This window comes from Lipomyces japonicus (genome assembly GCF_038497905.1).
Source record: "Lipomyces japonicus strain CBS 7319 unplaced genomic scaffold V1514scaffold_31, whole genome shotgun sequence".
Classification (NCBI taxonomy): domain Eukaryota; kingdom Fungi; phylum Ascomycota; class Lipomycetes; order Lipomycetales; family Lipomycetaceae; genus Lipomyces; species Lipomyces japonicus.
The window spans coordinates 135,999-159,019 of record NW_027117843.1 but is presented as its reverse complement, the minus strand read 5'-3'; the positions used below and the strand labels follow the sequence as shown (position 1 = coordinate 159,019).

At 46.9% G+C, this 23,021-nt stretch overlaps 12 protein-coding genes across 12 annotated transcripts; 6 read left to right on the top strand and 6 right to left on the bottom strand.

Moving 5' to 3' along the window:
- Positions 1-227: 227 nt before the first annotated feature.
- Positions 228-3,654, bottom strand: V1514DRAFT_353359 (glycosyl hydrolases family 2, TIM barrel domain-containing protein). The gene is made up of 3 exons (XM_066929532.1): positions 3,019-3,654; positions 1,557-2,967; positions 228-1,484 (listed from the first exon to the last, which is right to left on the bottom strand). Exons 1-3 carry the CDS (start codon positions 3,572-3,574, stop codon positions 344-346), a joined length of 3,108 nt encoding a protein of 1,035 aa, XP_066782326.1. The 5' UTR covers positions 3,575-3,654; the 3' UTR covers positions 228-343.
- A 78-nt stretch (positions 3,655-3,732) lies between these two features.
- Positions 3,733-5,584, bottom strand: V1514DRAFT_309342 (ribosomal protein S5 domain 2-type protein). The gene is made up of 2 exons (XM_066925745.1): positions 3,857-5,584; positions 3,733-3,796 (listed from the first exon to the last, which is right to left on the bottom strand). The coding sequence occupies exon 1, from the start codon at positions 5,493-5,495 to the stop codon at positions 3,885-3,887; it is 1,611 nt and encodes a 536-aa protein (XP_066782325.1). The 5' UTR covers positions 5,496-5,584; the 3' UTR covers positions 3,733-3,796; positions 3,857-3,884.
- A 114-nt stretch (positions 5,585-5,698) lies between these two features.
- Positions 5,699-7,586, top strand: V1514DRAFT_334070 (fungal-specific transcription factor domain-containing protein). The gene is made up of 2 exons (XM_066928150.1): positions 5,699-5,784; positions 5,914-7,586. Exons 1-2 carry the CDS (start codon positions 5,717-5,719, stop codon positions 7,481-7,483), a joined length of 1,638 nt encoding a protein of 545 aa, XP_066782324.1. The 5' UTR covers positions 5,699-5,716; the 3' UTR covers positions 7,484-7,586.
- On the bottom strand, positions 7,551-8,770 carry V1514DRAFT_334069 (uncharacterized protein). Its single transcript, XM_066928149.1, has one exon. It carries the CDS (start codon positions 8,662-8,664, stop codon positions 7,600-7,602), a length of 1,065 nt encoding a protein of 354 aa, XP_066782323.1. The 5' UTR covers positions 8,665-8,770; the 3' UTR covers positions 7,551-7,599.
- Positions 8,771-8,936: 166 nt separating this feature from the next.
- Positions 8,937-10,082, top strand: V1514DRAFT_358421 (HIT-like domain-containing protein; the record flags this gene model as incomplete). Its single annotated transcript, XM_066929672.1, has 2 exons — positions 8,937-9,466; positions 9,533-10,082. The coding sequence occupies 2 exons, from the start codon at positions 8,937-8,939 to the stop codon at positions 10,080-10,082; spliced, it is 1,080 nt and encodes a 359-aa protein (XP_066782322.1).
- V1514DRAFT_334066 (alcohol acetyltransferase) lies at positions 10,063-11,575 on the bottom strand. The gene is made up of 2 exons (XM_066928148.1): positions 11,535-11,575; positions 10,063-11,474 (listed from the first exon to the last, which is right to left on the bottom strand). Exons 1-2 carry the CDS (start codon positions 11,563-11,565, stop codon positions 10,129-10,131), a joined length of 1,377 nt encoding a protein of 458 aa, XP_066782321.1. The 5' UTR covers positions 11,566-11,575; the 3' UTR covers positions 10,063-10,128.
- Positions 11,429-13,419, top strand: V1514DRAFT_334064 (Aldehyde/histidinol dehydrogenase). Its single transcript, XM_066928147.1, has 2 exons — positions 11,429-11,772; positions 11,830-13,419. Exons 1-2 carry the CDS (start codon positions 11,722-11,724, stop codon positions 13,288-13,290), a joined length of 1,512 nt encoding a protein of 503 aa, XP_066782320.1. The 5' UTR covers positions 11,429-11,721; the 3' UTR covers positions 13,291-13,419.
- Positions 13,420-13,558: 139 nt separating this feature from the next.
- V1514DRAFT_125344 (putative cyclase-domain-containing protein) lies at positions 13,559-15,000 on the top strand. The gene is made up of 2 exons (XM_066924435.1): positions 13,559-14,008; positions 14,088-15,000. The coding sequence occupies exons 1-2, from the start codon at positions 13,898-13,900 to the stop codon at positions 14,961-14,963; spliced, it is 987 nt and encodes a 328-aa protein (XP_066782319.1). The 5' UTR covers positions 13,559-13,897; the 3' UTR covers positions 14,964-15,000.
- A 37-nt stretch (positions 15,001-15,037) lies between these two features.
- On the bottom strand, positions 15,038-15,973 carry V1514DRAFT_321125 (uncharacterized protein; the record flags this gene model as incomplete). Its single annotated transcript, XM_066926038.1, has 4 exons — positions 15,038-15,376; positions 15,442-15,590; positions 15,666-15,752; positions 15,796-15,973. The coding sequence occupies 4 exons, from the start codon at positions 15,971-15,973 to the stop codon at positions 15,038-15,040; spliced, it is 753 nt and encodes a 250-aa protein (XP_066782318.1).
- Positions 15,974-16,578: 605 nt separating this feature from the next.
- V1514DRAFT_334058 (uncharacterized protein) lies at positions 16,579-18,692 on the top strand. The gene has a single exon (XM_066928146.1). The coding sequence runs from the start codon at positions 16,819-16,821 to the stop codon at positions 18,532-18,534; it is 1,716 nt and encodes a 571-aa protein (XP_066782317.1). The 5' UTR covers positions 16,579-16,818; the 3' UTR covers positions 18,535-18,692.
- Positions 18,567-20,180, bottom strand: V1514DRAFT_125145 (acyl-coenzyme A:6-aminopenicillanic acid acyl-transferase-domain-containing protein). Its single transcript, XM_066924434.1, has 2 exons — positions 19,775-20,180; positions 18,567-19,714 (listed from the first exon to the last, which is right to left on the bottom strand). The coding sequence occupies exons 1-2, from the start codon at positions 19,811-19,813 to the stop codon at positions 18,599-18,601; spliced, it is 1,155 nt and encodes a 384-aa protein (XP_066782316.1). The 5' UTR covers positions 19,814-20,180; the 3' UTR covers positions 18,567-18,598.
- A 791-nt stretch (positions 20,181-20,971) lies between these two features.
- Positions 20,972-22,936, top strand: V1514DRAFT_348262 (peptidase S64; the record flags this gene model as incomplete). The annotated part of the gene is made up of 2 exons (XM_066929319.1): positions 20,972-22,010; positions 22,092-22,936. 2 exons carry the CDS (start codon positions 20,972-20,974, stop codon positions 22,934-22,936), a joined length of 1,884 nt encoding a protein of 627 aa, XP_066782315.1.
- Between the last annotated feature and the right edge of the window lie 85 nt (positions 22,937-23,021).

Here is a 23,021-nt window from a genome sequence, read left to right as displayed (position 1 = left end):
CCGACCCCGACCCCGACCCCGACCCCGACCCCGACCCCGACCCCGACCCCGACCCCGACCCCGACCCCGACCCCGACCCCGACCCTGACACTTTTCCTTTCCCTTTCCCTTTCCCTTTCCCTTTCCCTTTCCCTTTCCCTTTCCCTTTCCCTTTTTACATTATTCAAGATTTGTCCTTGGGCAAATTGAATACGGATGATGACTCTAGCAATTTAGAAAAGCAGCTGTCGCATAGAAAGCAAGTTTAGAATTGAATTTTATATAAGATTAAATACCAATAATTTTTTTTTTTTTTTGTCATTCATAATTTACTTGATTTTATGAATTTTTATCAAAATTCAGTTCAGGTTGCTTCCAAAAGTACTTCAAATTCCCAATCAGTCGTGTGCAGTCGATATGGTTCAATCGGCGGCGGTCCGCATGATCTTGACCCGACCCCATGCTGAGCATAGTCAACTCTGAAAACCCAATGACCGGTCGTGATCTCATGACAATGCCGCGCGTTATCAAGATTGTGCTTGTTTGATAATTTCAAATTATAATTATAATTCTTGCCCCGACTGGTAGTCCTAATCATCAATTTACGTTCACCTGGAAATGAAATAGCCGCCCACCGTGTTCCTTCATGATTGCCATTTTCTTGCGGAACGTCATACAAATAATCCAATTCTTCAGCCCGGAGATTGAACACGTCCAAATACGCGGCGTCTCCTTTGTCCGCATAACTCTCTCCCGGGCCCTTGCCAAACCATTTTACCGTTTGCGCTTGCCCGGTGCTAAACTCCCATCCCACCCGTGCAACATATTCTGGAATCATCTTGTCCGTAATCCCAGATGGCTTAATCTTGGTCGCAATAGCCAACGACTTTGCAGAACTGATTTCGTACGTGGTCGTGGTGATAAATTTCCAACCCAACGACGGCCCAGCGATTTCAACCAGCGCAATGACTTTCAATTTGTCATCATCAGTGGAAACTTGCACTTGCTTTACAGCATACCAGGGATGATCAAGGCCAAAGTTTCGCCAATATTTTGCGTCCAACGACTGATCATTGTCAATAGGAGACCGCCAAAACGTTAGCCTGTTGGGACCGTTGCGCGTAATCAATTTTTGATTGTCCACGGTCCATTCCATAATCCTGGCATTTACCTTGTCAAACCTAAACGTTGAATTCCGAGTCGTGAGTCTAAGTTCCATCTTGTTATCCTCTACAACCGACTCGGACAAAAATTTTGTCGATGGCAAGATTGCAAGCGGCGAAGCGGATTTGGTCACGTCAAATTGCCAAAACGCAACCTGATGGCCAGCCAAAGCCCAAGCGGTTGCTTGCTCGTTTTTAAACGACAGAGACAAAACAAGTTCTCCAAGATGGTGATCAAGCTGGCAAGACATAACGTCACTCAATTTGACCTTGGCCGACTTATCAGCAGTAATTTTAGGCAAACTTAGTTTGCCCGATGCTACCACAATCTTGTCATTGTTGCTTTTTTTAAAAAAAAAAAGGGAAAAATTAGTATAAAACAACTACATTTCAAATTTTGGTTTAAAAACTTACGAAAACGCTTCAACTATCCATTCGGCAGACAAATGGTCAAGATCAACAAAATTGTATCGGTTGATAATTTCCAGCTCTTCACCATGACGACGCACGTGAACTGGTTCGTATGCTTTGCCTAACTCGGTCAAGCCCGGATTCGGTTCATGTTCTGAATTGCACAAGCCGTCCATGACAAACGTGCCATCGTTTGGATAATCATTAAAATCACCACCAAATCCATAATATTTCTTTCCTTTGGCGGTGTTGATTTCCAAGCCATGACTTGCCCATTCCCAAATGAATCCACCTTGCAGAATGCGATGAGTGTAAAACAATTGCACGTATTCTTTCAAGGAGCCAGGCCCGTTACCCATGGCGTGGGCATACTCACACAATATCAGGGGCTTTTTAAAGTTTTCACCTTGGTCTCTGACAAAATCTTGCAGCCAGTCAAGACTAGCATACATGCGAGAGTGCAGGTCAACAACGTGCGCGCCCCAGTCCGCTTCGTAGTGTACCAAGCGAGTCGGATCGAGCTCGTGAATCAAGTTATACATGGCCGTGTGGTTGCGGCCGTAAAATGATTCGTTCCCTAGTGACCAAATAATGACCGAAGGATGGTTGCGATCACGCAATACGAGCTGCCGAGCACGGTCAAGATAAGCCTGTTCCCACTGCGGATTATCGGATGTAAAATCTTCGGCACGGTCGGGGATAAATTGAATTGCTTCGCCATCAACGTTGCGGTTTGTAGAAGCAGCAGCAGCAGCAGCAAACCTATTGTCTGGCCTGGATAAAACGTCCCAAAACCCATGACATTCCAAGTCTGCCTCGTCAATGATCCAAAACCCAAGTTCGTCGCACAACTCATAAAATCGGGGCTGGTTCGGATAGTGTGAGGTTCGGATGGCGTTAATGTTGTGCTTCTTCATAAGAATCAGGTCCTGCTTGGCAAACTCTAGAGGCACGGCCCGACCGAGCCGAGGATGATTATCGTGTCTGTTAACTCCTCTAAACATGATCGGCTTACAATTCACGGTAATGTTGCCGCTAATCATGGCCACCTGCCTAACCCCAATTTTTTGAGATACGCGATGGATAATGCCTGAATTTGTTGACAGTTCGATCAGTAACTCGTAAAGATGCGGCGTCTCTGCGGTCCACAGTTTAGGTCGCAGCAACGGAACCGTGACGCAATAACGATCCTGATCTGGCGTTACTTTGATGTTTGCTGATTTAGAAAGCCTGTGATTGTCCATGTCGGAACCAATAATTGCAAATAATACATGCCCAGGCTGGTTGATTCCGCTGAGAGTAATTTCAATTTTGACCGTGGCGTGATATGGGGACTGGACTTCAGTCACGACGTAGTGATCATCGACATGACCTTCCGGATCAAACGCAATAAGAGTGACATCTCTGAAAATACCTGTCGATTATTAAAAACCAAAAAAAACCAAAAAAAAACTCAACGGTTTACCTGATAACCACCATTGATCTTGATCTTCGATATAAGATCCACTTGACCATTGGTACACGTACACTCTGACCACGTTCTCTTCATCGGCAGCATTCACGACCGAGGTGATGTCAAACTCGGCACCGTTTCGGGAACCTTTGCTCAAGCCGACATAGTGTCGGTTAACATAAACATGAAATGCCGAGTCTACGCCATCAAACCGCAATCTGATCTCGCTGCCGGGCTTGAAAGATGTAGGCAGCCTGAACGGTCGCTCATACACGCCGGTCGGGTTTTCGGTCGGCACTCGTGGCGGGTCAACCGGGAACGGAAACACGATGTTTGTATAGTGAGGATGGCCGTAACCCTGAAGCTGCCACATGCCGGGCACGATAATGTCGTCCCAAGAAGCCGTGGCTTGATCATGAATGGATGGCGCTGCTCGTGGAGACGAAGCATAGTAGAACTTCCACGACCCGTTCAACACTACCGATGCTTCTGGAATGTGATAGGCCCTCGTGCGCAGCCGATTGTGCGACACGACCGCCTGGTCTTCAATGTCTGCAAACAAGGACATGACTGTGAATTGGTAGAGCTTTTGATGTTGAGTCTATGATGATGAATTGAGCCATGGCTGCAGCAGTTGATAATGCCAGGCCGGTTCGTGATGCACGTGGTGTGATTGATCTCAACCACTGCGCGGGGTTGGCCACTACGTCATCAACGCCGATTTCACTCCAATGCTATATTACAAGTCTAATCAAATAAAAATAAAAATAAAATAAAAATAAAAATAAAAATAAAAATAAAAATAAAAATAAAAATAAAAATAAAAATAAAAATAAAAATAAAAATAAAACATAAAAAAAAGCATAGCAATTCCTAATTCATAATCCCGGCCATGAAGCCACCGAGGCCCCGGTCGCTGGTCGCACCACTATCACGTCTGGTTCAAAACCTCGTACCTTGTAATAATCTTGCCTGAGCCCGGTCATGACCCGGTGAAGCTTCTCTGCCCTGACCAACGTCACAGAGCATCCGCCCCATCCGGTGCCAGTAATCCGGGAACCTTCGGCACCGTGTTTTCTGGCAATGCCGACCAGGTCATCGACCTCTGGGCATGAACATTCGTACAAGGTTGCGCACGAGTTATGAGACGCGTTCATGAGCGAGCCCAGTGCAGACATGTTTCTATTGCCATCCGAAAGCATGGCCGAAAAACACTTGACCCTAAATGCCTCTTCGAGCACATGAATTGCTCGGTCGCGCAAGTTTAATGACTGTGCGGAGATGGGGAACCGGGTCATGTACTTGTATTGCAACATGTCGGGCGTGATGGAAAGCATTTGGCAAATCTCCGACAAGGAATATGTTTTTTGCCAAAACTCTGTACGAATGCGCTTCACGATTTCTCGCATGGCATGTTCCTCGGAAGCCCTGGTGCCCATTTGCCATCCTTCGCGTTCGCAAACGCTGTCATACAGGCCGCGCAAAGTGCCACCAAACCCGTCACGGATGTCGAGCACGGCGCCCCATCTCTTGGCCAAGATTTCGGCCGCCAGCGTGGTCTCGACCACGCGCACGTTAAACCTGGACGGCCCAATGTCGGCACGCTTGGAAACGACTTTCGAATTTGCCAGCACAAACACGAGGTCGGAAGACACGGGGATGGGCATGGGCGAAAGCAAAGGCCGGAAATCGACAAACACTGAACTGTCCCTGACCCCAAACACCGATGCGGTCTGGTCCATGCCACCAGAGTTGATCCCAAGAGCCCGCTCGGCAATGACGGCTGAGTTTACCAAAAAAGATTTTTCCACGGCGGCCAGCGGCGGGTGCGAACAAGTGGCGGCCAATACTGCCAAGATCGTGGAGCACACCAGTGCGGACGAAGACGACAGGCCAGCGTAAACCGGCACGTTGGAATCAATCAAGATTCGCAACTTCGGCAATGGCTTGAACGTGTCGGTCGAGCACAGCTTCGAAAACGTGAGAGCGCCCTTGATTCCGGCTAGCACGTATGCTGTCCAATGTGACGTGTGTTTGATTTGGAAAAAAGGATTGGAAAAATCTGACAGATCGAACGACACGCTGTCGTAAGCTTGGTCGTCCACGTTTGCCACCTCAACCGTAGCATCATCGGCGGGGTCACGGGCAATCGCAACCGCAACCAACGCATCCTGGGCCATGGCTATTGGCAGAACCGGGAACCACGAATAGTCAATATGCTCGCCAATCACGTTGACCCTTCCAGGCGACCGTGTCACGAACGACACCGGTCGCTTGTAGATCAATTTAAACTTGTCTGACAGTGCTTGCCATCGCAACGACTGGCTGGGCAGATCTGAGCCGGGGTAGACGTCCGACAGCGACTTCGCCGCCGGAATCAGCTCATCGGGCCCGGGAAACGGCGGGATAGTGAACACGAGCGGTGGCGGTGACGACCGAGGAGTCGTCCACGGCGATGGTGCAGCCGTGGTCGTGATAATGGCAGCCATTGTGCAGAGATGCCTGAGCTGAACAAAGACACGACGACGGGCCAACGAACCAGCGAGCCTGAAGTCGGCAGCGACTTCCTGCGCGCGCTTGCGCTTAACCCCACACGCCCCCGATTTTTCTCCACCCCCGGCGACCCCCGCATTACCCGGCCTAGACAAGCTTGTCGACGCTTAAAGTCTTACACACAACCACGACTCCACCACGACCACTACGGTGAACCATGGAAGAACGGGCTTCAAAGAAGCGCAGGGTCGGGCTGAAACGCTCGCGGCATGGTTGTTTGCAATGGTATGTCTGTGTCTATGCTTGTACTTGTGCTTCTACTTGTGCTTGTGCTTGTGCTTGTGCTTGTGCTTGTGCTTGTGCTTGTGCTTGTGCTTGTGCTTGTTGCTAATTAGTTCGTCGTCATGCGCTCAGTCGGCAGCGAAGGAAAAAATGTTCGTTCGAGCGTCCATTCTGCGCAAGCTGCACCGAAAGAGAATGGAAATGCACTTATCCGGACGCAAAAGATCACCATCGTCATTCAACCTCACCCTCATCTGAGCAGCTGGGCATATTCGACGACCTCGACCACGTTGCGCCGTCCATGTTTGCTACCGACAGTGATGGCAATGTTGTTAGTCCCGGTGCCATGCCGCCACCGGCCTCTATTGGCGTGCCGGCAGTAAAGTCAGAGGAGTACGCAATTGTGCCGTGGGCACCGTCACCGCCGGTTGAACTCGACGGCTTGGACCCACTGTCCATCCTTCAATTCACGCGCGAGCAGAAAGAACTCGTCTATCATTTCACAGTCACAATCTCATCCGTGATTTCGTACTACCGTCAGGAGGGACCGTTCCGGCGGCTCGTGCTCAATCTGCTGATTCCGGTACCGCACCCGAGCTCAACCGCGCCGTTGCTGTCGTCCCTGTGCGCGCTGGCATCGGCCCACAAATCGTTTGCGCTTGGCATCCAGGACGCAACTCAGATTCAATACCACACCAGTGCACTCACAGAGCTCATCACGTTACTAGATGGTCTGCCGACCCGGCTCGAGGATGAAAACACGCAGAACGTGTTGCTGTCCTCCATTTTAATCCTCGTGTATTACGAAATCGCGCGCGGCGGGTTCATTGACTCCGTGTGCATGCATCTGAGTGGCGCATACCGAATTATCACCTCGTTTTTAAATCATGTGATATACAAACTGCAGAATGCGACGCCTTCGACCGCTGCGGCGGCAGGCGCGCCTGCTCAGGCAAGCGATCCATGGCACACTGTGTCACGGTCCACGATATTTCTGTTTCGCATATTTCAATACTTTGACGTGATCTGCTCGCTCTCACGCAAGGGCCCGATGCTCGATTCATCATTACAACTGCATCATTTTTTGTCAACCTATTCACGACTACACGGCGCCGGTGAGGACGACACCGACGGCGACGGCGACCATCATGACCAGGGTGGCATTGACCCCGTGATTGGTCTGGCATCAGATCTGTGGCCGCTCGTCGTGCGGCTATGCATTCTGTGCAACCAGTGCGAATTTGGCAAGAGTGTCAGCCCGGACGTGGCGTGCCAGGCCTCGCTGCTGGAGCTGGAAATCTCGTTGTGGAAAGTACCGTCGCTCGCCGCGCAAGACACAAACATGAGCCTGGGCATGCAGTCGGCCGCCAAAGTGTACCAGCTCGCGACCCAGATCTACCTGCTGCGGACGCTGCACGTGCGGCCCAACGCCGACGTGGCGGACCAGATCCAGCGTCACGTTCGCGCTGCGTTGGACCACCTGGCCCGCGTGTGCACGCTCGAGGCCAATATGGCGGCGCTGCTGTGGCCGGTCAGCGTGGTCGCGAGCGAGTGCGTGGACTCGATCGACCGCGGGTTCATAAAGGTCGTGTTCCAGAAGCTGGGCAAGCGTCAGGGCATGGCCAATGTCGTGCGCGGCTTGCAGGTGGTCGAGGCCAGCTGGAGCGGCAGAGCAGCTGCCGAGGCGGTCATGTACGGCTGAATGAATTAACGAGCAAACGAAGTCTACGTAAACAATCCACGGACTGGTTTCTAATAAAAAATCACAAAGCACGTGCAATTTATTTTTTTACCATTCGTCTAAACAATCCGATTTCTTCACTTATCTGGCTGCTCGCCATAACCCCATGGGTTCGCAGTCGCCCATTTCCACAAATCCCTGCACGAGTCGTCAATCGTAAGCTGCGCGTGCCAATCCAATTCCGTATTCGCCCGTGACGGCTTGGCAGTCAAGTTCACGACGTCGCCTTTCCGTCGGCCCACAACCTCAACCGGGATCGGCTTGTTCGTGGCCTTCTCAAACGCATGCACAATCTCAAACACGGTCGATCCATTGCCGGTGCCCAAATTCCATTCTCGTGAAAACGCTGGTTGCGTGATTGAGTTTAGCTTCTTGACGGCGGCAAGATGACCCTTGGCCAGGTCAACCACGTGAATGTAATCCCTGATCGGCGTGCCATCTCTGGAATCATAATCATTACCAAACACTTGCAACTTTTCCCTGCGACCGACCGCGACCTGAGCCACGAACGGCAACAGGTTGTTTGGGATCCCGCGCGGGTCCTCACCAATCCGTCCTGACGGGTGCGCACCAATTGGATTGAAATATCGCAAAATGCCGACCTTGATCTGAGCATCGTTCGACCCAGCCACGTCGCGCAAGATTTCTTCAATGATCAACTTGGTGTGACCATAGGGCGACGTGGGATCGGTCGGACATTCCTCCGGAATCGGAATCATGTTCTCAAACCGGGTTGCGTCGCCATACACCGTGGCCGATGACGAAAACACAAACACGTTCGAACCATGCGCCCGCATGACTTTCAACAACGTGATCGTGCCGGCCACATTGTTGTCGTGATATTCCAGCGGTTTTTGCACTGATTCGCCCACCGCCTTGAGCCCGGCAAAATGAAGCACAGCCGAAACCTTGTATTGGGTAAAAATCTTGTCAAGCCCGTCGTAATCTCGAATGTCGGTATTGAAGAAAGGCACGTGAACGTTGCCGGCCAATTGCTCCACCCGCCTGATGGCCTCCTCGGACGAGTTCACCAAGTTGTCCACCACGACGACCTTGTAGCCAGCATTGAGCAACTCCAGCACCGTATGCGACCCAATATATCCAGCACCGCCCGTCACCAAAACATATCCATCGTCTGCCATTGCCGAGTGAATGAATTGATTTGAATTGAATTTAATTGAGTCGGATGAATTGCGACCATATATATATATAACATGATACGGCTCTCCCCTAGCCCACGCCCTGGCCCCAACGCGGCTACGTTGCGGTAAGCGCAAGCGCGGCGCATCTGGCGGAATAAGCGCGCCTGTTTTTGCTTCGAAGAGCAAAAAGCGGTGAAGCAAAACAATAAATTGTAAAGCTCGTCCCGCTGCCATGAAGTCACGTCCCAGTTCAAGTTCAAGTCCGAGTTGCAATGGCCACGTCTGTGTTCGATTTTGATGACCATTCTCATCGCAGGTTCAATCCATTGACCGATTCCTGGATCCTGGTCTCGCCTCATCGAGCCAAGCGGCCATGGCTGGGCCAGCAGGAAAACACGACCACCGGCGGGCTGCCGGACTATGATCCAGCGTGCTATCTGTGCCCGGGCAATACCAGAGCTACCGGAGCTCACAATCCGTCGTATGAGTCAACGTTTGTGTTTCCTAACGATTATGCTGCCGTGAAGGAATCACAGCCGCCATTCGACTCCGCTGACGACGACGGCGACAAAGTTGTCAAGTCTCGGTTGCTCAAGGTCAGGGGCACTACCGGCACATGTTTTGTGATTTGCTTTTCACCCAAACACAATGTTACGTTGCCGCTCATGACCACGGCAGAAATCCTTACCGTGGTTAACACCTGGACCGATCTGTACGTCAACTTGCAATCGTCTCCGTTCAGGTACCTGCAAATATTCGAAAACAAAGGTGAAGCCATGGGTTGCTCAAACCCTCATCCTCAGTAAGTTCATGTCCAGTGATCTTTTGATCAAGTAGCATATTTTTTTAACATCTTGGCAATCTTCAGCTGCCAGGCTTGGACGTTAGACTCCGTCCCCACCGAACCGAGCAAAGAATTGGTCTCGTTTGCCAATTACCATGCCAAACATGGCTCTCATCTTTTGGCTGATTATTTGGCATTAGAACTTGAACTCAAGGCTCGAATCGTGATTGAAAACGCGTCGTTCGTCGTCGTCGTGCCGTTTTGGGCTACCTGGCCATTCGAGGTTTTGCTAATTTCGCGCCAACGCTTGCCATCACTGGCTCAATTTTCTGATTCACAAAAAGACGATTTGGCTGACGTGATTCGTCGCATCACGATTCGGTATGACAATATTTTTAAGACATCGTTCCCTTATTCCATGGGCATCCATCAAGCTCCCATCGCTCCGGTCGGACAAGAATCCGAGCTTTCTCATTTTCACATGCATTTTTACCCGCCATTGTTACGATCTGCCACGGTCAGAAAATTCTTGGTTGGGTTTGAAATGTTGGGCGAACCGCAACGGGATTTAACTGCCGAGCAAGCTGCCCAACGACTTCGTGATGTTGACGAAGTTCATTACTCTGTTAAATAGACATAATACATTAACAGCTAATAATATATAATAATCACTGTATCATTCAAGCATCGGAAACTTGCTCAAGCAGATGCTTGATCTCATTAAAAATTAACTCGCCCTTACCATGCCCTACAATTTCATCCGAATATCCAAACACGATCGTAACTGCGCCACCCAACAAGCCAGCCACGTTTAATTTTAAAGGCGGATTCAATATACCATGAGGTTGCGTGAATCCGATTTTTTTAACCTTGAATTCAACACCATCATCATCATCATCATCATCATCATCATCATCATATGTAATGCCAGAAAAATCAACCGTGCCAATATTTGAAACTTCAACATCATTATCCCTTTCCTTGCCAATTTTTCCTTCCATCCATTCACTAATATTGCCAAACAAATACTTCAACATTCCCAAAATCCATCCTGCCTTGTACGTCGTGCCCGCTTTAAGCGCATGCCCGAACCGAGTCACGTCTGTCCAGCGGAAGTCGGTCACGGCCGGCGTGATTTCCTTGTACTGAAACACATACGCTCCCATCGCGTTTTTATAATCATCATGCAAGCAAAACCGTCGAGCGTTAATCGGGATCGAGGTATCAAATCCACCAGTCGATGGGTACGCTTTTGATGCCGCCACGACCAGTACAGTGTTGAGCAACGCAGTCAATGTCGTGCCATGATCCCGGCAAGCTCGCAATAACATGCCTGCTTGTTGACTTGAAAAATTTAAAATTTTGCATGATTGATTTGCAATCACGTCCACATAATTACGCCAGATCAATGGATCTCTTGCCTTTGCTGATGACTGCCATGACGTAAACGGCCAAAAAGATGGGCCGAATTCGGAGCCAAGAACCGACAACACGTAACTAACCGGTGGCGAAATCTTAACCAACTGTTCGATTTCTGGTGCTGGTGGTACAGATCTATCAAACAAAACCCTCAAATTCGCGATTGCATCCGTCGTGCCGTGGTTATTCACAATCTTCAAAAGGTCTCGCTGAAATATGGCCGCCGAAGTTCCGTCAAACGGTGCGTGATCACATATGAAAAACACGTATTGACTCCTCCATAGTTTAACTTTCCATAACGGTACCAAATGATCTGCATAATCAAACTTGACATTTGTTGCCCTGACAAGATAATCTTCCAACGATACGTCGTCGTCGTCAACCTCAACCAAGCGATCAAGCGATATTTCATCCAAAATGCCAATTTTCGGGCTCCTATTCTCTGCATCAATCACAATTGAACGTAATGCAGCATGCTGGCTTATTAATTTGGCCAACCCAGCATGCAGAACGGGCAATGGCGGAATGGCCGAAACTTCGGTCCACACAACCACACTGCGGTAATAATCCAACTGCGCCCTCGCAATCATGTACTTCTCCAGCAGACCTTTAATACAACAAATTCAAGTTAAACCTCGCTCCAAATTGCATTGCCAAAACCACATACCTGCTGGTCGTGACCTAATTGCAGCCGTCATCTTCAGTCAATGTCATTTTCGTTTGCAAGAACTTTGGAAGTCCTTAGATACGTCACGTGCAGCATTGTGGGGAACCTTTAATTCTTAATTGGAAGTCAAGCTCCGGTTCCTTCGGTAAAAGCCATATTGATATTTCTACGTGATGTCAACGCCAGAATGTCTTCTGTCAATGGAATTGTGAGAGTTGCCAAACGAGCTTTAGATTCGGTACGTATGAGTTAATTTATGTGCATACACAATCATGCTGACTACCGATTCACTTAGCTGGTTGATAAGAGTTTGTTTATCAGCGAAGGGTTCGTGAACGGCAAATGGGTGTCTTCTACGAAAACTTTCCCCGTCTTTGAGCCTTCCACAGGTGGTATTCTCGGTCATGTTTCAGATCTTGGTCGGGATCATTTTGTGACTGCCATCGAAAGTGCCGACGCTGGCTGTCGCAAATACGTCAACTCCACGACCGCACCGGAACGAGGATTACTTCTACGGAAATGGTATGACTTAATTATTGCCAACAAGGACGATATTGCCAAAATCCTTGTTCTTGAGAACGGCAAGCCTTATGCTGAAGCTGTTGGCGAAGTCTTATATGCGGCATCGTTCGTGTCCTGGTTCTCGGAAGAAGCATCGAGATCGTACGGTGACGTGATTCCATCATCCGCGCCAAACACGACCGTGTTGACGTTTCGTCAACCGGTAGGCGTGTGCGGCATTATCACACCGTGGAATTTTCCTGCCGCCATGATCACGCGTAAGATCGCACCCGCGTTAGCGGTGGGTTGCTCAGTAATCATCAAGCCGCCGGCAGAGACTCCGTTTACTGCAGCAGCGTTGGTCAAGCTTGCCATCCGGGCAGGCATTCCCAATGACGTGATTCATCTTGTTCCCACGAATGATCATGGCATTGCTGCTGAATTGGTGACAAACCCGGTAGTTAAAAAACTATCGTTTACCGGATCAACCAAGGTAGGCATTCATTTGTCCCAATTGGCAGCCGGAACCATGAAAAAATTATCAATGGAACTTGGTGGTAACGCGCCACTTATTGTGTTTGCCGATGCCGACATTGATCTTGCTGTTGAGGGCACGATCGCAAGCAAATTTAGAGGCTCGGGTCAAACTTGTGTTTGCGCAAACCGAATATTGGTTCACAAATCGATTGCGGCCGAGTTCACTGCCAAACTTGTTGCCCGAGTTTCCAACTTTAAGTGCGGCTTCGGGCTCGATCCGGACACGACACAGGGACCGCTCGTCAGTGAACGTGGCGTGGCCAAGGTCAAGCAACACATTGCTGACGCAGTTGCGAAAGGTGCCAAGCTTGTCATCGGTGGTGGCTTTCCACCAGAAGTTGTAGATCATGCTGGCTATTTCATACAACCTACGGTCCTGACCGGCGTGACTGCCGACATGGTCGTGGCCACTGAGGAGACGTTTGGCCCATTGGCACCGATTTTCGAATTCGAATCCGAACAGGAAGCAATCGATCTGGCCAATGCCACCGAATTTGGCTTGGCAGGATATTTTTTTTCTAGGGACATTGGTAAGATCTTTCGCGTGGCTAAACAGCTTGAAGTCGGCATGGTCGGAGTAAACACTGGCAAAATTAGTGCTGCAGAGTCACCGTTTGGTGGAATAAAACATTCAGGCATTGGCCGCGAAGGAAGCAAATACGGCCTTGCAGAGTATGAAGTTTTGAAGACTGTCACAATTGGAAATACAAACTTATAAAGTAATATACATGTACAGTCGTTCTTGAAATCTATCTAACCTAGTGAACTTGTTTTCCATTTTTTTTTGTTTTTTTTTCATTCTGACGTATTCATTCTAACAAAATCATCATTTGCCGTTTAAATTTAATCCTCACTTTCTCAAAGTCTCCGCCGCCTGTTTTTTTCAAGACTTTTTATTCACAAAAAAAAACACTCGCGGGATAACGTTAATTTTGTAATTTTTTTTTGAGTTTTTCATGCCCGAGATTGCGCGAGTCAAATAATATGGTCCTTGCAGCCATCACTCTTGACATTTTTCACAATGCACTTTAAAATGTAAATTGATCCATATTATAAAAGATTTATTAGTTCTTAGGTTTTGGTAATTTTTTCTGGCATGTGGCATGTATGATCTGTATATGTGACCTCCCGTCTAACCCTAACCTGTTTCGGTTGATAAGAAGTTGGTTATTATTGGCAGCCAAACTAAAGCAAGAATAGTCCAGCTAAGGTGACAGTTAAGCAGTGTAGTAACAACAATAATACGAGTCGTACTTAATCAATTGTAAAAATTATCAATTGTTCGGTTTTCTAATTTGTACTGGCATAAACCTCCATTAAATTAAATGGCTATCTTGTTCGAAGGCAAGCACCTGCCCACGTTGAAGGAATTAATTGTTAGCAACCCTCCAAACGTGCCATCTGAAGCTGCTTGGATTTGGGGACCTGAAGATGACGTGAGACTAATATCAGTTTATTACATAAATTGTCAATTGATGCCATTTCTAATCTTTTTTTTTTTTTTTTGAACTCAAGGTTGGAAGACTCAACCTCTTGACTCCAAATCTCGTTCGCAACGTGCTGGCTTCCGAAAGCACCCACGGTTTGGTTTCGTCGCTCAATTGGGATATTTCGCTGCCAAGGGACCCGTTATTTAATCGACCCGCACTTCACCACGAGACTAAAGAGCTCGGCGCTGGCTCGTGCATTCATGACGACACTATTATCATGAACACGCAATCTGGTTCGCAATTTGATGGCTTAAGGCATTTCGGTCACTTATCCAAAAAAGTTTTTTATAACGGCGTCACCGTTGATCAGATTTCTGGTGATGATGCTAGCAAAAATCAAAGGATTGGCATTCAAGCTGCCAGTCAAAGGGGAATCGTGGGCCGAGGCGTGCTGCTTGACTTTGCCACCTGGGCCGACGAAACCGGCGTATCATATGATCCTTTTACCAGGCGCGGAATCACGCTTGCCGAACTTAAGGCGATAGCAAGTTATCAAAAGGTTGAATTCCAGATCGGTGACGTGCTGTTGATCAGGTCCGGGTGGATCAAAAAATACAACACGTTGCGCAACGGCAAGTTCGAACAACCAATTAACCGGCAAAATCCGTCCTTGATTGGTGTCGAGCAAGACGAAGACGTCAAAGAATGGTTGCACGATCAATATTTTTCCCTGGTAGGTGGTGACCAGCCAGCGTTTGAAGCTTGGCCGAAAAAGACTGACACATACTTGCATGAGTACTTGCTTGCATGTTGGGGCGTCATGATCGGTGAGATGTTGGATCTCGAAGACTTGGCTGCTAAATGTAAAAGCGTGCAAAAATATTCGTTTGTGTTTACAAGCGCATTGTTTAATTCACCAGGAGGCGTTGCTTCATTAGCCAATGCTCTGGCAATTATTTAACCTACCATTACATTAGTTCTACAACATGACGTAACTATGGGTTGCGCACTTTAAGAAAAGCTTGATATCGCTGATTAAATAGCAAAGATAGCGATACTCGTACCCGCAGCACTCAAGTGACGAATACGGGTGATCGCACGGTGAATACCCAGAAGTTGACGAGAAAGCAACTCGACATCTCTGCTTGGTGCATGATCAAATGTCACGGTGACAGGAAGCTGGAAAAGCACGCCTGGCCAATTTAAAGGGTTTATATGGTCAACATTATATGTGCATTCAGTGTTCTGTACGTGTTCAAACACAATTTCGAAATCATCAAAATATCGATGTACACCACAAGCAAGAGTGAGCGCATTCTTCGGTGTATCTATACTGACCCCTTCGAGCCCAATGCTAGCAACAGGACTAAACATCTTTAAAATTTAAAACGCAACTCGCTTTGACTCTGGCCCAAATCATCATCAAGGTATAAACATACGAGCTCTGATGCTCCATCAGGATATGCAAGAAGGGAATGCGGAATCACGTGCGCTACCTCTACATAATCCTTTGGCATCTTGTAGTCCAGCTGATTTCCATGGTCATCTATTGCACGACCTCGATTCTTCATTCGTTCTCTAGACTCAACTACATCAAAGCTACGAGTTACCGCACAACGACGACGATCACGGGTACGACATGATTTCTTTAACCTTCTCATACCATGTGATACACGCTCAACGTGATCAAGATCGGCAAATTCAGATGACTTAGATAGTAAAGTTGGCCGCCCAACCGATGCTTTGACTACTAGAAGTAAACATAATACAATTAATCGTCCTACATAACATACAAAACACAAAAAAATTAGACATCAGATCTGAGTGCGTAATGAAACGATCAATATGAAAATTGTTATTTAAATCTGACAATAATTTGTTTAAACTAATTCCTGCTTTATTCAATTCTGAAGCGAGATATGCAAAAAAAAATCTCAAAAACCTGTCAGGATTCTTGAGTTCTTCCTTCATAACTAGCAAGAGGGTTATTGGTCTATAACCAGACCTGCCTCCCACAGTATTCCCCCAAGGGTCAAACCGCAAGATAAGTAAATTAAGCTCTCTGATTTTTCGACCACGCTCATCGGGTGTTCGTGGTTCAACAGATATTGACACAAAAGAAAAACAAACAAAATAGTCATACACAACATGGGAATTAGTTCCACTTATATACTTTCCTTTCTTCCACTGATGCAACGGTGCGGTGGAAATAAAAATAATCTTGAGAAAATTCAATACAAGAAGTCAGCACAAAAAATATGTACTCCACTTCTCCTGGACTTGTCTGTGTAAATTTGTTTAAAACAATATCACGTATTGAAGTTATTTTTGGTTTTACATTTGTTGTATGCTTGGTGAACCAGCGCTGTTTGTAAAGTGGCAGCAGAAACGGGTGAAGAGTGTGAGTTGGGCACGGTCAATAGTCAAGGGGTAAAAGCGTGGTATGTCTGTAGATTTGTTACGAACGGAACGCAACGGTGCGAGACGAAACGAGACGAAACAATAAATAAATAGATACAAATAAATAACTTCGTAAATTAAACGGAACGACGATACAAAATAACTTCGAATAATGATTAATACAAAGTCAATTAATAGATTAAACTGATTGCTTGATACCTGGTTTAGGGTATGTTGAAACTACTTTTAGTTACCCCTGTTAGATCTAAATGGACATTCATACATCATTTTACATTAACAACAACTTTGAGGGAATGTGATAAGTTGTGATTTGACTGCTGTATTACCGATCTTGAATATCTACGTATAATGCTCGCGTGTCCTTGCTCTTGATTTTTTTAGGCAGTTAGTTCTCAATGTTTCGGAAAGTTTCCCAAACTCCTGATCCGAACCGGTGGCCATACATTGGCGAATGGTGGAAGCATACGGCTAGCCACCCGGGATGTGATTCATTGGAAGAGTTTTTAGGCATTACCGGTATGAGGTGGTCGGCTGAGTCTGACTCTGTATCGGTTGAAGACCATCTAGATATGCTAAACCGTGCTTTTATGCGCCGGAGTTATCTGACAGACCCTCAGCGGATTTTTGCCATTCAGGAGAGCCTGAGAGGGAAAGCTTATGAATGGATAATTTCAGTAAAGAATTGGATTCGAGCATCGGGTCGCACGACGGATGAAGTTATTGAATATTTAAAAATAACTTTTTATGATCCAGTCAAGGAATTCGACAGGTATCGGTCGCTGTGCACGATCTATCAGTTAAAGGATGAGATGCCCAAAGATTTTGCTCAAAGGGTCAGACGTCTAATGATTTCTGTTAATCACCCGGAGATCATGACATTAGCATTCGCAGCGCTAGTAGGTCGATGTACTAATCAGGATTTGGCAAACGAGGTCAAAGGCATGCGGAAATTTTATCATGTGTATGACTATTTTATTACATGTACTGAACGACGTTATGCTGGTACGGGGGGCTTGTTTAATATCGAGAATGCAGCCACTGCTACTGACTTTGGTTTGAGTTTTTCTGGAATCAAACGTGGTCGCGATGATAACCATAATGATGATGTTGATTTATTAAAGCCGGTATCCATGTCTGATTTTGCCAGCAAGTTTTGTGACTGGTGCAACAAGTATGGTCATTCAACAACTGATTGCTTGATACGATCAACGGTTAAAAAACCAAAGCCCCTAGGCGAAGAATTAATTTGCACTTCTGTGAATCCTGTCACTTCCTCTGAGCTTCATGCACAAATCCAATCTCGCTTGGAATCAACAGGAAAGCCAGTAGGGGAACAACAAGTAGTTCATAACAAAATCAATGAGCCAACTAGCGGGGTGGTTTCATCACTTACTTTGCCACGAGATTCGTCATTTGCTGGCCTGCCGGGGTTTGATCTTGACAATTCTGCTGTCACGGGTGGACTGTTTCCATATTCAAACTCACAGTTTGATAATTTTAGGCGAATCGATCATTTGAATTGCAGGATTTTCCACAAGGACTCCGTCAGTGACAGTGACGGTCCTAAAAAACGGCAAAGTAGTATTAGTAATGATAGTCTCAAGGGTATCGTGTCCCGAGGCGTGTTACTTGATTTTGCCGCCTGGGCTGAAGACCACGACGTGGCACATGACGTTGTCAACGGACGTGGCATCACGCTTGTTGAATTACTAAAAGTTGCCAAATGGCACAATATTCAATTTCAAGTTGGCGACGTGATCTTGGTTCGGTCCGGGTGGTTAAAAAAATACGTGCAATGCGGAGAGGTACGACAACGACGGCATGATGGAAAAGATTTGGAGAAGCCAATGCTGATTGGTATTGAACAAGATGATCATACAAAAGAATGGCTGCATGATCAGCAAGTTTTGCTTATCGGGAGTGATCAACCGGTGTTTGATGACGATGACTTGAGTACGTGTCCGTGGAATGTCAAGGTTTGCGAATTGTTAAACTTGGAAGATTTGGCAATGAAATGTAAAAATATGGGCAAATATTCTTTTCTATTTTCAAGTGCATTGTCTTTTTCGACTGAGCATTCTTCCATTGCCACCGCTTTTGCAATTCTTTAAATCATTATTAGCCATCATATTTTGTATATTTATTAGGAGTAATATGTTTTTTCTTGGTTCCAAATTAAAATTTCAATTCAAACGCTTCAAGCACATGTTTTGGACGTCCAACCGTCACCCAAGCTTTCTTATCAGTCAAGTCCATAATGATTGAAAAAACGGTTTGCAAACTACCAAGCAATCCGGTTTTAGTGTTATCGTTTGCTCTGCAGATTGAATTCGGATAATTATCTTCATCTTTTAAAAACGAAAAAATTCTATCTTTTTGTTGTTCGATTGTAAAGGCTGGCTTGGACGTGGTGTTGTGATCGTTTTCGGCAACTAATTCCCGAAGCCGGTCGATCCGTTCATACGTGTCTTCCAACCAAGGCAATTCCCTAATTTTAATGTCTTGCTTAATGGTATGATTGGTATGAAACAACCGGGCATGGTCATCGGGCTTAATCACGTTGATGCCGTAAGGTCCAATCTCCCAACTTTCAGCACCTCCACCCGTTGCTAACTTGCCATCAGCCACTCCGAAATGACCATAACTTGCCGATCCGCCACCCAAATCTTCAACGATACGTCTTTTGGCCTCTGCAATCGAATTCGATTCCAAAACCACGCGCAACAAAACATGCAACGGCAGATTTGCCGTGTTCAAATCCGTTGCCCGCAACGCGTTCAAGCATACGCCCACGGAATCGGAGTTAAACCCAATCTTTGCCAGCAATCCTGCTTCGGTAATCGTGTTCAGCTTTTGAGTCGTGGCTAAAGTGCCTGCGGGCAATTCAATTTCAAGTAATACCAAGTTTGAAATTTGCGATGTTTGCCAATCCCAATTCTGGGCAAGCCATTGCTTGTCATCCACGGCTTCGGCAAACGTGGTGCAGCCGTCAGCTGGAATAGGCACTTTGCCATCGTCATCGTCATCATCATCACCAGCCGTAGCAGCCAGCGCAATTTCCGACCGCGCGTTCAAGGCAACGATATCCAATAATGGTACCTCAGCCCCCTCGGCAATGCCGTTAAGTTCGTCATACAAATGCGGGACCTTGGCCTTGATTGATTCAGCAAAAGATGACGCCAATTCTTGCACGTCACCAGGTGACAAACCTGCTGCAGCAAAATGAGGCGCGTACGACTTGAGGCTAGCATGAATCTGGGTTTTGGCTAACGTGCCATGCTTATATCCAATCTATCTGCCGTTAGAAAAAAAAAACATTAACATTTCGTCTTGCATGCAAGATCTTCGCACCTCGTACGACGTGCCGTTAAGGTGCAATGTATTGACCATTGCAAACCACTTCTATCACTACTAAACTTCTTACTTCTCGACCTTGTTTATGTATAGTCGTCGGACAAGAAGACAAGACAAGAAAGATCTCTCAATGTTCCCGCGGCGGCCCGCGCCCTGACGGCCTTAAGCTTAATCAACCGCACGTGCGATAAGAAGTTTGTAATTGCTTTGTCAGCTCAAGCGGTGAAAAAAAAAAGGCGGGCGACAACGAATTTAGCAACGCACCAGGATTTTATAATGGCAATGGCAATGACGATCATGTCGAAAGTAGTGTCGACGCTATGGCTTGAACAATCTCTTCATGTCTAACTAGCCAAGGTTTGTTAAGCAGTTGGTGTGTTTCTGAGCCGAACCAGTGACAGGTTTATGACACTACAGTTAAATTTGAATTCAATTGTTTGATTGTCAATAGATATCTTTCATCTTTTCTGCACTGCTATTGTAAGTATTAACTATGAAAGTTGAAGTGATATCATGCCGTCATCTCTCACGTGACTTTTTAATTTGTTGGTGCCGTGCGCCACAGGGGGCACATTCCTTGTAAACATGGGGTGCAATGCACGGACACAAAATAAGGCTCAATAATACGCAGCTGCTGGTGCACATCGGCCCATGATACTTGAGGCCGTTCAACCAACTTCAACTTCCCCGAGCAAAACGATTTCATCTTGGGCTTCCTCATGTCCAGGCAAACGATATCTGGAATTGTAGATACAGATAGTTCACTGGACCATGTCGTCAAATCAGCCTGACCAGCCGCCAGTTTCTCCTGGAACCAGACCGGCGCCCTGGAACGAGATCGACATGAAATACGACCGATCAACACCGTCGGAAACTGTGCCAGGAGCACAACAACAAACAACTACAACTACAGCAACAACAGGACTGACTGCGCAATCAACAGCTCTCCGTCATGGTAGCATTGACTCAGCCTATTCGTCTGGATCACGGTCTTACGCGCCGTCGATAAGTTCGAACCGGACACGATCGTCCATCAGTTCGTGGCCGTCTGTCACGTCGTCGCTGGGATCCAGCATCATTGGTGACGGCTTTGGCTATAATGACCGGGCTTCAAGCGTGTACACGATACCTGAAGATTATTACTTTACCTTGCCGACCCAAGTTGCTGGAAATCGCAGCCTGGACGGCATTCCAATGCCGGGCAGACATGGCAGTAATAACGGTACATTGTTGTTACCTGGCGCGGCCATCGTTGCCAACAGCAAGCGTTCCTTAGTAGCCGAGTTTGAAGTTTTGGCTCAAGACATACTGGGCTTACTCAGGCAGGTTGGAAATCAAATGGTTGATCTTTCCAAGGCCGCCGCCGCGGTCACGCAAGCGATTCGAGCCGGCACTGCAGCATGCGCGCACCACAACGTTTCCGCTTTACAATTATCGCCAACCACATGCCCGGCATTGGCCACCGTGCTCAAAGTCGTGCTTCATTTTGCTGACAATCTTTTATTTGGCTTGCCGTATGCGTCGGCCAGGTCATTATTATTAAGGTGTGCAATTGACTTGGGCGTCAAGCTTAAACTCATTCCTTCATCTGCTGCCGCTGCTGTTGCTGGAGTTGATGCACCGTTCCCACAACTTGGTAACTTTGCTGTATCACAGGCATACTATGATAATCCAGATTCTGAACCAGTCCGATCATTGGCCAAATTAGAAAAACTAATGAATTTGTTACCCCAATCAGCTGCCCTGGCAGAACAAGACGGAGCCTTTGTGGCTCCGATCGCTCGCGGGTTTTCGGAAAAGTTTTCAGTGTTGTCTGTATTATTCGGCATTCCCAATCCGTCAGTTAATCATTTGCAATCCGTAGCTAAATTATGGGATGTTGCTGATGACATTCACTTTTTCTGTCAAAAGAATCGAATCATGGTTTGTGCTTCTACGAGTACTAGGTCAAAAACCTCACAATCATCACCACCATCATTATCATTATCATCATCATTGCCATCATCAAGGTCTAAAGTATCTCTTACTGGGTTTAAGGCACCGTATCGAATATCAACGGCTGAAGTTCCACCAATGTCAATGTCTATTGCTAATGAAGATGCGGAAACTTTGTCTGGTACCTTGGGTGGCTATGTTTATCCCAAGGTTGACCCTACCGATCCCAATTTGTCTGCCTATTCGCAATCCGCATTTGCCATGACTTGTGCTCATGTCTGTCTCACAGAGACCAGAGGTAAGACACACAAAAAAATAATGGGTTTTCTTTATTTTTTTTTTTTAGCAAGTATTCTAACGGGGTGTTCATTTTTTGCAGCTCGACGGCCTCCGGTGTCAATCCCTTCGCCCGTGTTGGTCAACATGTATCGTGAAGGCCTTCTTCGTGAATATTCACGATACGCATTACATTCTGAAGAAAGACGAGCATTCAAGCGAGCAATTGCTGCATTAGATGCAGACTATCCTCGTCAAAACGGCCGGTCGGTTCCGGCCAAGTTTGGCGAAGTTCTTTGGGGCGAACGCGTGCTATGCCACGGCATGATCTCCGACGTTGCCATCATTCGATGCCGACAAGGCCTTAAGCCGGTGGCAAACAATTTAGGTGACGATGTACCGTTTGCTGAGTATGACCCTTCGTTAATGTTTAGGAACTTGACCGTGTGCAACGTGGTTAAACGGTTGACACCAGGCTTGCAAGTATTCAAGTATGGCTCAGCATCAAAGTTCACAACCGGCAGGCTTAACGGGCCAAGATTAATTTATTGGGCTGACGGTACGTTGCAATCATCCGAATTTGTGGTCGCTGCTAGTGACGTTGGTGCTCATGCCGGCATGTTCGCGACCGGTGGTGATTCCGGTGCATGGATCTTGCGCAAGCATGGCGTGTCCGGATTAGGTGTGGTGGGAATGTTGCATGCTTATGATGGAGAACATCGGGAATTTGGACTGTTTACTCCCATGACTCGAATTCTGGAACGACTGCATGAAGTAACTGGTATCGAATGGGGTGTTGTCGGTGTCAAGCATGGCGGCGGCACTAACAATGATGGCGATGATGACGATGACGAGGAGCAAGAAATTCTTGGTGGTTCAGAAACTTCGCAATCTTCAAGGCAAGATTCAGGTTTGGACTATTCATCATCATCCGATATAGACATATAAAAATTTATGTTGTATTATAAAATTTTTTTGTTTTTCATCTTTTTTTTTTTTTTTTGGTTCATGGGTTTCCGGCGTTGGCAATTTG